Raw genomic sequence first — 16,752 nt, 5'->3', positions numbered from 1 at the left:
CCAATCCGTGAAGGCGTCGCTCAAAGAGGCGGTGCTTTGAGTTTTGATTTTGGAAGCTAACGTTAGCCGCCGAAGCTCAGCTGCTTGAAGATGTCGGTGAAGCGGGGCATTGGCGACTCTGAGGTCAGTGGGTTTATTTTTATGCAAAGTGCATTTTGAACAACATGTTATGTTTGTAATATTTTAAAATCTAGTTCATGAATGTTTGACATGGAAGCAGCGGTTTAAAGGGAATGTGACACCGGTGTTGCTCCTCCTCCGTTGCCATCACATACATACCTGTCTGTGTGTCCATCAACACCAGTTTACTGCTGATGCTTTCGTGTTGTATTCATTTGTAACAATGTTTATCAATAAATTAACCTTCTGACTAATCTAATGGATGTCATTAGATCTTACAGTGGATTTCATGAACACTGATGCTCTGTTACACTCAGTGTTTGTTTCATGGACAACATGTTCTCAGATGATGAGATAACCACCGGTTACACTGATCCCCAAAACAAAAGAGACAAAACACTCATTATTTCATTTACCACTCATTTTTATAATAATTATGATATTTATATAATGCATTTATCTGTAAACTGTTTTCTTGAAATGGATGCTTCTTTCCCCCCAGTATTTAAAGAAGAGGATTCCTCAGAATCAAAAATATCAACATGTAAAAACACGACTTGATACAGGTTATTCACTTTTTTTGTGAAATCATAAAAAAAATTTTAATATCCCTTGCTTATATGATAAAATAAATGAAGATTAACCCAGTTAATTGTTTAGGTTCCAGCCTGACAAAGTACATGGAGAGACTAGAGGAGGCAAGGAAAAGTAAGTTATACATGAAATAATTATACATATTATAGTGGAGAAATATATTTGATACATAAAAATGTCATGGTGCATTTACTTAGAAGTAAAGGGTGATTCTTACTAACACATCGCAATGGTGTATTTACTTTTAAATAAAAGTAATTACAAAATGCGTCTTGTGTGAACAGGCACTTAATGACTTGTTTCAGCTATTCTGTTTCCAGATAAGCTTGTCCTGCTGATATTTACTTACTTGATAAAGAGAGAAAGTCTCCTTTGTCCACATTAGTCATCTTGTTACAGGTTCCTTGTGATTTCTCAAGGATAAGCAATCCTTCCTTCTTTTGGCTACGTGAGCAGAGGATGGTAATTGTACTGTATATTACAGTAATTCCTCTGTTGAGACTGTCTGTAGTGAAACTGAGATACATAACCTCATCCAGCGGTGTCACTTGGCACAGTGGGTTTGGTGGTGAGGTTGGACTATGGAGTTCTTGCCAAAGATATAAAGAGATGTCGGCAGAGCTCGCCTCAGTTTGTAGCAGCAATTGGCGTGTTAAAATCAAGTTTAACTGGTATTACAATGGAGTTTGATATATTGGGAGTGAATTTAAATGATTTGTCTTTAAATGAAGATGAACAGAGAAATGGTAACACTCAGGATCCAGGTAAAATTGTTGCTAAATTCTTTACAACAGCTCTGTATAATTTGAAATGCATGTTTATGTCTTTTTTTTTTTTTCAGACTACAGATATAGGAAGGACGAGCTTTTTAAAAGACTGAAAGTGACTACATTTGCACAGCTGGTATGTGAATAATAAATTACATAGAGCAAAATGTTTACTTTCAGTTGTAATATAGTAAAAACCGTATTTTTGTGAAATATTACTACAATTTAAAATGACTGTCTTCTTTTTTAACTATAATTTTTTATGTAATTTGTTTATGTCATGGCAAAGATGAATTTTCAGCAGCCATTTGTCACATAATCCTTCAGAAATCATTAAAATATGCTCATTTGCTGCTCAACAAACATTTCTTCTTATTATCAATGCTGAAAAGAGTTGTGCTGCTTAATATTTTTGTAGAAAAGTTTAATTTCATTCATTTGAAAGATTTTGTTGTAACAATATAAATGCCTTTACTGTGTCATTGCTGAATAAAAGTTTTAATTTATTTTACAAAACAAATCTTTGACCACAAACGTTTGAACAGTGGTGCATTTTAATATACTCCTGAATATATGCTTTTTTTAATTTATTTTTTCCAGGTAATCCAAGTTACTTCAGTGTCAGATCAGAATGACAACATTAAAGATGAAATGTTGGGATTAGAAGGTAGAGTTTCATTTCTCTTTTATGTTACTCCTATTTTTTTTTATTTTTTTTAGTAGTACTTTTTGCTGACATCATTATTATTATTATATTATTTTGTGAACAATCTAAAAGTTTAGGAGAAAGCAATAATTTGTCAAGTGATCACAAAGTTTCTTGGTGTAACGAAATACTTTTGTGAGAGAAAGCTAAAGTTTTGTGAGCAAATAAATGTCATCAGGGGAACACAAATGTTTAAAAGTTTGCAACTGAACTAAAAATTTATCTGGGAAATGCAAAAACATTGCGAGATGGGTGGAAAATGTATAGTGCTTTTTTTTCCATCACCATGTTGCCTTAGAAAAAAGACTGATATGTTCTCAGAATTGCGAGCTTATAGTCTATCTCAGAATTATGACTTTTTAACTCGCAATTGCGAGTTCATATCACGCAATTCTGAGAAAAAAGTCAGCTGTCAGCTGAAAATATTCAGAAGGAACAAATAAATTCCTTGAGAAATATAACTTCCTGCTCATGTCCACTGCAGTCATCATAGCCTTCACATTCTTTCTGATTTGAGTGATCCTTTTCTTCTATAGCTAGCTAAATATGTTTAGCATGTGAATTCTTGCTAAATATGCAGTTATATCACAGGTCGGTGGCATGAATTGTACTCGTGATGGAGCGCTCTTGGAGCGAATGAAAACCACGACGCTCCGACTTTTAAAAAATCCACTCCTCGCTCCATTCAAAATCACACCGCTCCACTCACATACTCTGATTGTGAGTAACTGTTGCTGTCATGACAGATCTATTTCAGAACCAGCCGCTATCAAAATTATCTGGCTGACGGAGCCGCCTGTTGCCGACCACTGCCTTAGGGGCTCCATACTTTAGCAAATGCATAGAAACTCCTTGACAATCATTTGTGGTTGTTTTCATTTTTTGTATATGATTTCAGATGATGTATCAATATTCTCTGCATCACCGGGCCTCGACCGTCTCTCTGATCAGACAAATGGCTCCCCCCAGCCGACGCTTCTTCCCATACAGAGTATCAACAATGATGAATCCGGCGACACTGCATTTTCTCCTAGATCTACACTCCAAAGGTAGCCGAATCACCTTTGTGTTTGTAACAAGCACATAAAGCTATCTCTTTAATTCAACCAGCCACATCAGAATATAATTTTATGCATCTAACTGATGCCCCCTCCAACATTTCCTCTATTGTGTGCTCACAAGAGCTCTGATTGGCTGGGCTGCTTTCTCATGGCCTCAAGCTCCATTGAGCTTGTTTAGGGGCCCTGACTGTCCTCACTCTGTGTCGCTGAGAATCTCTGGGCTCATTCATAGTGTCATCAGTGGTGTGGGAGAAATGGATCTGGACAAGAACGGACAGAAGAGCATCCAAAACTCTCCAGTGTCTAACATCACAGAGTGCCCCTACTCTGACTGCCCATATCTGTTGTTGGATGTGCGGGACAGAGAACAGTATGACCAGTGCCATATTATCAGTGGTAGGAAACTTACCTGAAACAGTTTTTTGCTCAAAGAATAAAAGACATTAAAATCATTAATATTAATAATTGTATCTGATGTTTGCTTACAGCATATAGTTACCCCATTGCGACCTTATCAAGGACAATGAACCCATACACAAAAGAAGTTCTCTATTATGTATCCTTTTATTCCTGAAATGTGAAAATGAAAATGTTCTCTATTGCATATTATTGCAAATTATAAATATTATATTTTTAATTATATAATTATTTATTTATTGAACTTATGAAATGCACTTTCTTTTTAGTTTTAGCTTTTATAATTTGTATTTATTCATTCATTCATTCATTAGAACTCAAACTTTTATCATTTTTAATGGAAACTTATGCTGTGCATGTATGAAATCTCTTATAGGTATTATGAATGATCATATTTTAATAACTTATATGCATATAGATATTTATATATGATCATTGTATGAAAAAAATATTGAATAATATATGTGAAGAAATAAATGAATAATTTATTTCATACATGAACAATGAATAAATCAAATATTTATTGTGTTTTCATTAATAGATATTGGAACAGTCTCTTGAAATGGTAAAAATCAAATGTTGAAAAAAAAAAAATTAAGTCACACTGTTATTGTGTTTTAATGATTCATGTAAATTTCTTTTGTACTCATGCCCATTGCTAGTGTTAAAATCTTTTACAACTATGCAGAAAAATGCATCAGGAAAGATCATAATTTTGTATGATGAGGATGAGAGGATAGCAAGTCAAGCCGCCACCACCATGTGCGAGAGAGGCTTCGAGAATCTCTTCATGTTGTCAGGGGGTGAGTTCAGACAAGAGACCAGTAGCAAACAGAAGTCCATCGTGAAAAAAAATCGGTGAAGGGAAAATAAGAAGTTCCTTTTCAGTTTAATATATTTATAAATTGATCATTGAAGGCTCAGGGACCTCTAATACATGCATGTGGGTTCATCTTGTCAGTATGAGATTCCATGATGTCATTAGCTTCTCTTTTCCTTTCTCAAAAAGGTTTAAAAGTGGTTGCTCAGAAGTTCCCTGAGGGAATGACAACTGGCTCCATTCCCATCTCCTGTCTGCCGTCACCCTCGGGACCTGGAGGTCGTAAGCGATCGGTTCCACAGCAGACGTCACAGCCAGCAGAAAAAAAGTGGCGGTTCACCTCAGAAGACCTCTGCAAAATCCAGCATTACATAGAGGAAGTCTACATACCCAGTGAGCCCAGCAGTGAGTCATCATTTCAAATCTGATCAAACCAACAAACCATTTTCACTGCATTACAAGCAATTTACCAGTAGATGGCAACAAAATATCTAAATGCAATCACAGCCATCTCAGTATGATTTCTTGGAAAATTATTTGTTTAAAAGGAACATGTTTCATTTCATTCTTTGAGCCACACTTACATACTATGTATGTAATATATGTTATATCTTATGCTCATAAGGGCTGCATATACAGTGGTGTGAAAAAGTGTTGGCCCCCTTCCTGATTTTTTATTTTTTTGCATGTTTGTCACACTTTAATGTTTCAGATCATCAAACAAATTTAAATATTAATCAAAGATAACACAAGTAAAGACAACATGCAGTTTTTGAATGAAGTTTTTTATTATGAAGGGAAAACAAAATCCAAACCCACATGGCCCTGTGTGAAAAAGTGCTTGCCCCCTAAACCTAATAACTGGTTGGGCCACCCTTAGCAGCAACAACTGCAATAAAGCGTTTGCGATAACTTGCAATGAGTCTGTTACAGCGCTGTGGAGGAATTTTGGCCCACTCATCGTGGCAGAATTCTTGTAATTCAGCCACATTGGAGGGTTTTCGAACATGAACCGCTTCTTTAAGGTCATGCCACAGCATCTCAATAGGATTCAGATCAGGACTTTGACTAGGCCACTCCAAAGTCTTCATTTTGTTTTTCTTCAGCCATTCAGAGGTGGATTTGCTGGTGTGTTTTGGATCATTGTCCTGCTGCAGAACCCAAGTTCGCTTCAGCTTGAGGTCACGAACAGATGGCCAGACATTGTCCTTCAGGATTTTTTTGGTAGACAGCTGAATTCATGGTTCCATTTATCACAGCAAGTCTTCCAGGTCCTGAAGCAGCAAAACAGCCCCAGACCATCACACTACCGCCACCATATTTTACTGTTGATATGATGTTCTTTTTCTGAAATGCTGTGTTACTTTCACGCCAGATGTAATGGGACACACACCTTCCAAAAAGTTCAACTTTTGTCTCGTCAGTCCACAGAGTATTTTCCAAAAAGTCTTGGGGATCATCAAGATGTTTTCTGGCCAAACTGAGACGAGCCTTTATGTTCTTTTTGCTCAGCAGCGGTTTTCGTCGTGGAACTCTGCCATGCAGGCCATTTTTGCCCAGTTTCTTTCTTATGGTGGAGTCATGAACACTGACTTTAACTGAGGCAAGCGAGGCCTGCAGTTCTTTAGATGTTGTTGTGGGGTCTTTTGTGACCTCTTGGATGAGTCGTCGCTGCGCTCTTGGGTTAATTTTGGTCGGCCGACCACTCCTGGGAAAGTTCACCACTGTTCCATGTTTTTGCCATTTGTGGATAATGGCTCTCACTGTGGTTCGCTAGAGTCCCAAGGCTTTAGAAATGGCTTTATAACCTTTTCCAGGGCCATCGCAAACACTTTTTCACACAGGGCCATGTGGGTTTGGATTTTGTTTTCCCTTCATAAAAAAAATCCTTCATTTAAAAACTGCATGTTGTGTTTACTTGTTATCTTTGATTAATAATTAAATTTGTTTGATTATCTGAATCATTAAAGTGTGACAAACATGCAAAAAAAATTTTTAAAATCCGGAAGGGGGACAACAACTTTTTCATACCACTGTATGTGACAGTAATATTGTGAAAAATTATTGTAGTTTAAAAGAACAGTTTTCTATTTGAATCCATTCTAAAAGGTAATTTATTTCTGTGATAGCTAAGCTGAATTTTCAGCAGCCATTACTCCAGTCTTTAGGGCCACATGGTCCTTTGGAAATCATTCTAATATGCTTATTTGCTGCCATGATTATCAAATATTATAAATGCTCAGTTTTTAATAATGTGCTTTTATTTTTTATTTTTTTACTGTTTACTATTGTGATCATTATTTTTTCCCCGTTTTAGGTTGTCTCAGCAGCAGAATGTCTACTAGCAGCGCTCGCTCCAAAGCGTCTACAGTTCGGAGCAGTCGACAGGGCTCATCCATAGCAGGATCAGAAAGTGCTCGTTCATGGAGTAGTCGACCTTGGAAATAACCGTCAGTTTCACCTTCATCATTGTCATCTTCACTCTAATGCAAATAAAGCCTTTATATTTTACTTTTGCAGCATTCCTGTGAACATGGACACTCTAATCTGTTTTTATAATTTTTTTTTAAGTTCACTATTATTATGCCACATGCACATTCTCAGAACTACACTGGGAGAAGCTGAACATTTCTTGGTTTTGGTGGTACACGCAAATGGCTCTGTTTTATTATTATTTCAGTTTATTCACATATCTTTGCACTGCAGACTCCAAATCCAACTACATGTTTAATATCTAAATCTGTTTCTAATTTGCCACTGTCAATTTTTTGGCATCATTGGCCGTTTATACTATAATGATGGTACAAGATGTCTAGGGTTTAACATCTCATCCCTTTTAATGCATATGTAGGTTCTTCTATGTAAGTAAGCAGGTCTTAGTGGAAGGACTTTTTTTTAATTGCTTTAACTGTGCTATGACATGATTTGTTCATTGAGCATGCTGTAGGTTTACTTGCTCAGTAGGTACAGCATGTATGCCGCAGTGCTTTATAAATATTATAGATCCTGCCTTAAAGCCAGAGCTTCTCTGTTTGTTCGGTGCCTTTATTTTAATAGTCGATGCTCTCCGAGCCAGTGGAGAATTTTCCTTCATAATCAGCATCTACTGAACAGTGATTTGAATGTTATGAATTGTAGATGTTATTGCAGGCATTAATGAAGATTATGTTTCTGTGCGAAACTTTGCTTTGTCTGTTGCAGAGCCTGATGAAGGAACTTAAAGTGCATTTATTGCAGTCATTGTATATGGAATGTGTATATGAAGTGGTAGAAGGTGCTTTGTTTGGCCTTAGTTCTCTGTGTTTATGTGCTTATTGACTGAAATCAGTTATCTCTGTTCTATGTAGACTTTGTTTTATTGACCAAATAAGTAATTTAATTTAATCTATTCAATAAAATCTACCTGGTTTGTTTCATTTGTATTGAAGACTGAATAAAGTCAATTTTATATTGTAGATCCAAGTGATACCTACATGATATTGTAAGAATAGCCTATTTCTCGTGTATGTACAGAGCGACATATATAATTTTTGACAGGAAGCCGGGGATACGAGTACATTCAATTGATTGTACGGATGTTTAACAACATACCAATTATTCAGCTGACTAAACGTTAGTTAGTCATCTAATAATTGTTTTCTTCAAAACTGGTCATAACTTTTTGAAATTAACCATTACTTTTATTTCGCTACTTTCTCAGTTGTGGAGAAAATGGCCCCAGAGGACTTCAAGATTAATATAACTGTACCGTTTCAGTACCGTATTGTTGCTAAGCCATATTTTATATCCATCTTGCCACTGAAGTAAAAAGAGCCTCCAAGGACTCTAATATAATATTATTTTAATGTTGTGTTCGTCGTTGCTAAGCCTTATGTTCAGTGTTGGGGGTAACGCATTACAAGTAACGCGAGTTACGTAATAATATTACTTTTTTCCAAGTAACTAGTAAAGTAACGCATTACTTTTTAATTTACAAGAAAATATCTGAGTTACTTTTTCAAAAAAGTAACGCCAGTTACTTTTTTCCCATTTATTGACTGACAGTGCGCTGTCATTCTGTTACTGTAGTTCTAGACTAAATGTGAATGTGCATTAATTCATCCCACTCGCAAAAAACTGATTTAGTATTCATCAAAATTAATTAAAACAGTGAAATGCAAACTCGGAATATGATGCAAAAAGAATATGCATCAGAATATGATCCAGTTCAGCCATACTAAGCAGCAAAAATTACTTTAGATAAACTAACAATTGTACTTCGTTGTTTTTTTATTGCTGAAGAGTGTTGAACCTTCTTCTGCGTTCTACTGCACAGACGTGAAATTACCCTTCCTTCAGCCTGAGGTCTATTCATTACACTTTTTGGTGTGAAAGGGCTTTTACATTTGCTATGATTACAACTTTCTTGTATTAAAAACAAGCCCTGCTCATATTTTAAAAGTAACGCAAAAGTAACGTAACGCATTACTTTCCATAAAACGTAACTAAGTAACGTAATTAGTTACTTTTTTAGGGAGTAACGCAATATTGTAATGCATTACTTTTAAAAGTAACTTTCCCCAACACTGCTTATGTTTTGCACATTGTATGAAAATATTTTTAGCAGAAGCTTTAAGATAAAATACAGGAAAGATTATAAAAAAAACTTTTAACTCAAATCAATGTTTCATGTCAGTGTAGGCCTATTCATTTATTAGTCGAGAGGCAATGTAATGAACTGGATAATCTACAATCTGACAGTCATATAACCCTTTATTGCCATATTGACCCGTTCACTGTAAATTATCCGACTCTTTTATTAACACTCTTTTATGAAGTTTGGCTCAGAAGCATTGTTACATGTTTAATATGGATTATTTTTGGTGTGCTCCATGATGGCCATCAGGGCCAGCCAGGTCTCCTCAGCAGTGGGGATGATCTGATTGGCTGGCAAGAGGAAACCATAGCGGCCAGTGTCTCTCAGCTCAAAGGTGTAGGAGTACTTGATGCCCTGTTCATAGGTCCAGTCAATAGTGATTCCATCAGCTTGGTCTGAGAGCAGAGAGATAGTAATGAGATTATCATAAATAATAGTCATTCTGATACACACTGTAATATTGACAAAATTAGAGCTTCAGGTTAATTCTAAATGTACTTACAGATGGTAGTAATGACGCTGCCATATGTGTAGGCAGTGTTATGTAAAGACTGGAGTTCAGAAACGGCCTTTCTGGCGAGTTCATGCTGAAGAGACAATAAAGAATTATTATTTCTGAACAGATCATGTTAACTGTATCCAGATCAACATGTTTCCACATGCATACCAGTTCAGCCTGGTCCTTTGCAGAAGTTCTTGTGTATCCGTATGGATAGAGAAGCATCTGGGAATAGCTGTGGATGGACAAAAAGGCTTTGAGATTGCCGTGAGATTTCACAAAGTCCACAATGGCCTTGACCTCAGACTCAGAATGAATGCTGGGACCATGGTAAGTCTGAGAGCATGGGTTGCTGCTGGAACCAGTCCCTGAAGATGAAAAAGATTACATATCATTGGGTTGCACTGTATAAATACAATCAGAACCTCAATATCCCAAACAAAGCATCTCACCTCCAAAGCCAACTTCCCAGTTCCTGTTGGGGTCAACGCCAACACAGCTGGAGCCAGGATTTGGCTTTCTGGTTTTACGCCACATGCGGTCCTTAACCAACCAACCAAACAATTGGATTACACAAGAAAGAGGGCAAATTGTGTTAAAATTGTGATTAGCTTTCAATGTATGTTCCAAGCATCAGACTCACTTTGCTGTGGGTGTATGCAAAACCATCAGGATTGGCGATGATCTCCAAGAAGATATCATAGTTGTTAAGGATGTCGGTGAGGATGGGGTCACGTCCGTAATCGGTCACGATCTAGGCAATATAAAACACAAGTGGGAAAGTTGTTGACCAGTAGTTTTGTGGTAGTAGATTGAGTAGATAGTGTCTTATAATTTCAGTTGACCTTTTTGGCAGACCAGATTGCGCTGGCCGGTGTAATCCATTCTCGGGAGTGGATGCCAGTGTCGATCCAGATACCTGGACGGTTCGCTCCAGTACTGAACTGAATGACAGGATATTAGTCATATTGAACCAATGGAAATATTAATTTATCCTGACCTTTAAATTGCATGCAAATTGCATAAATTGCATAATAGCCTAAGCTAGTCTCGCGAGAACCAAGTTTTGTTTAAAGCAAAGGAAAACCAGTCTCCTTTTGGCTTATATTCTTTACAAATCCTCTATTTGTACTTCTAATTTGTGTCTGGTGTTTTGTTTTGCTCTCTCCTCTGCGCTTTCGCATTTATCACTTTCGCGTTCTTCACCGCATTCGCTTAGATCCTATGTCATTCGCTGAAACGCCAGTCTGTCATGAACTTGTGTACGGCAGTTAGCGGAAGCTAGAGATTATGGTTTATAAAGTTTTAAATATGGATATTTTTAATATACAAATGCATCGATTCGCTTCCAAAGGCCTTTATTCACCCCCGGAGCCATGTGGAGAACCTTTTATGATGGATGGATGCAATTTATTGGACTTCAAATTCAACTGCCATTCAATGCCATTATAAAGCTTGGAAGAGTCAGGACATTTAGGATGGCTTGGGGGTGAATAAATCATGGGGTAATTCTCATTTTTGGGTGAACTATCTTTTTAATTTATTAGAATTGTGGCATAATCGCAATAGTAGCTTGTACGCAAAATTTGCTAATGAAGCTATTTTTGATATACAATTATCAGCATACTATGATTTGGGACACACTAATATGGCATATTATGTATTATACAGGTGCATCTTAATAAATTAGAATGTTGTGAAAAAGTTCATTTTTTCTTGTAAGTTATTTCAAAAAGTTAAACTTTCATATATTTTAGATTCATTGCATGTAAAGTAAAACATTTCAAAAGTTTTATTGTTTTAATTTTGATGATTAGAGCTTACAGCTCATGAAAGTCAAAAATCAGTATCTCAAAATATTAGAATATTTACATTTGAGTTTCAATAAATGACCATCCCTACAGTATAAATTTCGGGTATCTCTTGTTCTTTGAAACCACAATAATGGAGAAGACGGCTGACTTGGCAATGATGCAGAAGATGAACACTGACGCCCTCCACAAAGAGGGTAATTCACAGAGGGTCATTACTGAATGGTGTGGCTGTTTACAGAGTGCTGTATCAAAGCATATTACATGCAAAGTTGACTGGAAGGAAGAATTTGGGTAGGAAAGCACAAGCAACAGGGATGACTGCAAGCTTGAGAATACTGTCAAGCAAAGCTGATTCAAACACTTGGGAGAGCTTCACAAGGAGTGGACTGAAGCTGGAGTCAGTGCATCAAGAGTCACCACGCTCAGACGCCTTCAGGAAAAGGGCTACCAAGCCACTTCTGAACCAGAGACAACGTCAGAAGCGTCTTACCTGGGCTACGGAGAAAAAGAACTGGACTGTTGCTCAGTGGTCCAAAGTCCTCTTTTCAGATGAAAGTAAATTTTGCATTTCATTTGGAGGTCAAGGTCCCAGAGTCTGGAGGAAGAGTGGGGAGGCACAGAATCCATGTTGCTTGAAGTTCAGTGTGAAGTTTCCACAGTCAGTGATGATTTGGGCTGCCATGTCATCTGCTGGTGTTGGTCCACTGTGTTTTCTGAAGTCCACAGTCAACGCAGCCATCTACCAGGAAATTTTAGAGAACTTTATGCTTCCTTCTGCGGACAAGCTTTATGGAGATGCTGATTTCATTTTCCAGCAGGACTTGGCACCTGCCCACACTGCCAAAGGTACCAAAAGCTGGTTCAATGACCATGGTGTTACTGTGCTTGATTGGCCAGCAAACTCGCCTGACCTGAACCCCATAGAGAATTGTCAAGAGGAAGATGAGAGACACCAGACCCAACAATGCAGATGACCTGAATGCTGCTATCAAAGCAACCTGGGCTTCCATACCACCTCAGCAGTGCCACAAACTGATCACCTCCATGCCATGCCAAATTGAGGCAGTAATTAAAGCAAAAGGAGCCCCTACCAAGTATTGAGTACATGCAGTAAATGAGCATACTTTCCAGAAGGCCAACAAGTCACTAAGAATATTTTTTTTACTGGTCTTATGAAGTATTCTAATTTGTTGAGATTTGATTTGAATTGGTGGGTTTTGTTAAATGTGAGCCTAAATCATCACAATTAAAAGAACCAAAGACTTACACTACTTCAGTCTGTGTGCACTGAATTTATTTAATACACGATTTCACAATTTGAGTTGAATTACTGAAATAAATGAACTTTTCCACGACATTCTAATTTATTGAGATGCACCTGCAGTATGAAAATTAGTATGCAAATTGGTATTTAATAATTAATTTCCACTAACACTGAAGTATAATTAATGGCCAAAAATAAAAATAGTATCCTAATAGTAAAGTAAACATGCTTAAAGGAAACCATGAGACTGTTATTGTTCATGAGTCGTGACCTACCTTCAGGATGTCCAAGGAGCGGCCCTCGTAGCTCTTACCAATCTCAATTTTGCTGACCAGATTACTGTTCTCTGCCACAAGCATGTCCATGAAAGAGTTAATCTGAGAGAAACATGGTGAATATCAAATGATTGAGAATGGCTGTGTAAGTTTATAAACACACTAAACTCTAGTCAGAAACACATTTGATGCAAACAATTTTTAAAGCACAATTCAGCATAGTTTATTTTATAAGGCTGATGTTGAAAGTTCAATGTCTTGTACTAATATTGAATTAAAGTTGCACCACTCACAGAGTTCAGATCATGGTAGGTGGTGTAGACAAAGTCATCTGTACTTTTTGGAAAGGAACGATATTTCACCATCTCACGTTCCTCATCATCCAGCAGATCCTTATGGTACAGAAAGCCATCAAATAAATATTTTCAACTTAACATTTTGTAATTATTCCTGATAAATACTTATTTAGATTTATATGCAACTAAATATGATTAAATGTTTAACACAATTTTAATTGTCATCCCCCCCCCCCCCAAACACAGTTTTGATATAGACCTGGACATTCTCAATCATGACGTGATACTGAATCTGATTGTATGCCAGGAACGCCCTGACTGCCTGCAGGCTGTGAAACGGGACATGAACATCCACAGGCAGGGATGCACGAGAGGGCGGCATCCAGTAGTCCAGCTGAACACAGAGCAAAATATATATTTTATATTATATATTATAATATGAAGTATATATAATATAATCCCAACAAATCTGAAACACTGATGATCTGAAACATGATCAATGGGCTTTACCCCGAGTATCTCATCAGGGAGTTCCTTCAGGAGAGCGATCTGCTCTGCATCTTTTGCAGTGATCCGAAGAACCTGGTCTCTGTAGAGACATTAATACTTATTGATAGTTTTTTTGTCAGCTGTCAGTATGTCATAGGACATAAGTAACTATTCCAACACGTGTATGTGAATGTGAGAATTTGAAAGCAGAAAGTATGAGATATAGAGACATAAGGTTTGTGAACTCACCCCTCAAAAGTCACTTTGCCAAACACGGCCACAAAAAGAGCGGTTAGAACCAGTAACCCCCTCATCTTGCTGCTTGAAGTAGAGTTTGTCACAGTTAGCTAGCACCTTTATATTTAACATGGTGATTATGACTGAGCTAACAGGTCATGGGTGAGACAAGCCTGCTGCTTTGGTTCTCATAACCTTATAAAAACTGATGATGGAATTTAAGGGATGAGAACATTGCATCTGTTCTCTTGCCTGTTACTTAATATAGCCACTCAAGGTTTATTGAGAAGAAAACGAGTTGCTGGACCTACAGTATTTCAAGTCCTCATATCGTAATTCCCTGTCAAATGAGGAGCTAAACTGGAAATTCAGTCCACAGTCACTATAGCTCACATTTTTTATCTTGTCTTTTATGCAAACGTACTAATGTTTTTTTTTTTGATGATTTACGAACATTGCTGATGTAAGTTTTTGTAGAAATTACGAGTGACTTGATCATTTTGTAAGCGCCAGTCAGAATGAGTTTAATATTATTCACAAATCACTTATGTTTGCACAGTATGCCATAATTTCCAGTAGAAGCACTTATGAATTTATAGCTGCCATGGAGTTACATTATGGCTGGATTATTATTATATATTTGCTGTAACTTTTTTTTATTTAACAAAAACTGAATGAGCTGAATCATTAAGAGCAACAATATATGTCAGTAAGGTTTTGAAATTAATTTTTTTAAATCAGTTTTCCCTGAATTTGAACATACAATGTTATAGTTGATTTCTTAGAATCTTACATCTTTTTTTAATTTCTTTTTTTTTTTACTATTATTATTTATTTATTTATTTATTTGACCAAAAACGGTCAAATATTTTAGCTTTTTTTTTGTGGGTGTGCAAAAACCACCCCCTTCGCATGTGAAATGATGTATTACTCATTAACAGCCTCTTATGCTTGTACAGTAGTTAAATACTTCACATACTTTTGCTGTAGCGACATATTCATAAATCAGAAGACTTAACTGATCGGGCTCCTGTTGAAAATAAACATTTCAGGCTTTTGGAGGAATGTAAAGAGCAGTAACAGCTCAATGCTCTTTTTACGATTATACTGTAGTACTAGATTTTTACCTTTAAATGTATAGCGTTAAACATGCAATATACAGTGGGGGGTGGGGGGTGGATTATTTGATCCCCTGCTGATTTTGTACGTTTGCCCACTGGCAAAGAAATGATCAGTCTATAATTTTAATGGTAGGTTTATTTGAACAGTAAGAGACAGAATAACAACAAAAAAATCCAGAAAAACACATTCCAAAAAAGTTCTCCTCTGATTCATAGGGTTCATAGGTAAACTTCAGACGGGCCTGTACATTTGCTTTCTTGAGCAGGGGGACCTTGCGGGCGCTACAGGATTTCAGTCCTTCACGGCGTAGTGCAGGGTTCCTCAAATATTTCCCTGGAGGGCCAATCTGCTGCAGAGTTTAGCTCAACCCTGATCAAACTCGCCTACCTGTGATTTTCTAATGATCTTGAAGACTCTGATTAACATGCTCAGGTGTGTTTGATTAGGGTTACAGCTAAACTCTGCAGGAGTGGGCCAGATTTGAGGATCCCTGGCGTAGTGTGTTACCAATTGTTTTCTTGGTTACTATGGTCCCAGCTGCCTTGAGATAATTGACAAGATCCTCCCGTGTAGTTCTAGGCGGATTCCTCACCGTTCTCATGATCATTGAAACTCCACGAGGTGAGCTCTTGCATGGAGCCCCAGACCGAGGAGGACTGACAGTTATTTTGTGTTTCTTCCATCTGCGAATAATCACATCAACTGTTGTCACCTTCTCACCAAGCTGCTTGGCGATGGTCTTGTAGCCCATTCCAGCCTTGTGTAGGTCTATAATTTTGTCCCTGATATCCTTGGACAGCTCTTTGGTCTTGGACATGGTGGAGAGTTTGGAATCTGATTGATTGATTGCTTCTGTGGAGAGAATGCTCCTAATCTCAGCCCGTACCTGTATAAAAGACACCTGGGAGCCAGAAATCTTGCTGATTGATAGGGGATCAAATACTTATTTAACTCATTAAAATTCAAATCAATTTATAATTTTTTTAAAATGCGTTTTTCTGGATTTTTGTTGTTGTTGTTATTCTGTCTTTCACTGATCAAATAAACCTAAATTATAGGCTGATCATTTCTTTGACAGTGGGCAAATGTACAAAATCAGCAGGGGATCAAATAATTTTTTTCCCCACAGTAAATGCCCTTTTTGTACTGGTGAGGATGTTTGGAGCGCTTTCACTTCAAAAACAATAATAAAATTTGATAAAATTGATGCGCTGGTAATTATTTTAATAATATGGCCAATAACTGATAAATGGTCTATATCAAAATGATATATCTTGTATCTATCTAAATAAAAAAATAAAAAAAACACTAAAAACTAAAATCATTTGTTAAAATCATTCAAAACTAAAATGAATGCTACAGGTAAATTATGACATCATAACTTTATGATGTACACAGTATGATGAATAAATAGATATTCATTTTGATATTCGCTGACATTTAATTGTTATTTAATTATTGGTGTTTTAAATCTGAACTTTAAGTGAGTGTTAGACAGGGTTATTATAGTTGACTTAAACTAAAATGTTAACTTAAAATAAATTATATGAAAACTTATGTCAGCTAATTGCCAAGTCAACATTTCTCATTTTTATTTAGTTTAACTTGATGCAATAAAATAACTACAACCAAAAC

The 16,752-nt window shown here is 36.7% G+C and overlaps 2 protein-coding genes across 3 annotated transcripts; one reads left to right on the top strand and one right to left on the bottom strand.

Moving 5' to 3' along the window:
- The first annotated feature begins 25 nt into the window (after positions 1–25).
- LOC306866770 (centrosomal protein of 41 kDa-like) lies at positions 26–7,938 on the top strand. Of its 2 annotated transcripts, none has more exons than XM_079412112.1 (11): positions 26–123; positions 623–686; positions 781–828; positions 1,556–1,617; positions 2,082–2,148; positions 3,086–3,236; positions 3,481–3,644; positions 3,737–3,804; positions 4,354–4,468; positions 4,675–4,890; positions 6,803–7,938. In XM_079412112.1, exons 1-11 carry the CDS (start codon positions 91–93, stop codon positions 6,931–6,933), a joined length of 1,119 nt encoding a protein of 372 aa, XP_079268238.1. In that variant the 5' UTR covers positions 26–90; the 3' UTR covers positions 6,934–7,938. The 2 variants fall into 2 exon arrangements, with proteins under 2 accessions (XP_079268238.1, XP_079268239.1); XM_079412113.1 differs by having other exon boundaries at positions 34–123; positions 4,675–4,878; positions 6,803–7,906.
- Positions 7,939–9,154: 1,216 nt separating this feature from the next.
- On the bottom strand, positions 9,155–14,127 carry LOC306866434 (carboxypeptidase A1-like). The gene is made up of 11 exons (XM_079411649.1): positions 14,008–14,127; positions 13,780–13,858; positions 13,529–13,663; positions 13,267–13,365; positions 12,974–13,075; positions 10,466–10,564; positions 10,264–10,374; positions 10,073–10,163; positions 9,789–9,988; positions 9,624–9,708; positions 9,155–9,516 (listed from the first exon to the last, which is right to left on the bottom strand). Exons 1-11 carry the CDS (start codon positions 14,070–14,072, stop codon positions 9,329–9,331), a joined length of 1,254 nt encoding a protein of 417 aa, XP_079267775.1. The 5' UTR covers positions 14,073–14,127; the 3' UTR covers positions 9,155–9,328.
- Positions 14,128–16,752: the final 2,625 nt, after the last annotated feature.

Source organism: Barbus barbus (genome assembly GCF_936440315.1).
Source record: "Barbus barbus genome assembly, chromosome: 48".
NCBI classification, from domain to species: Eukaryota; Metazoa; Chordata; class Actinopteri; order Cypriniformes; family Cyprinidae; genus Barbus; species Barbus barbus.
The sequence above is the reverse complement of the archived record's forward strand: the minus strand, read 5'-3'. Positions and strand labels throughout refer to the sequence as shown.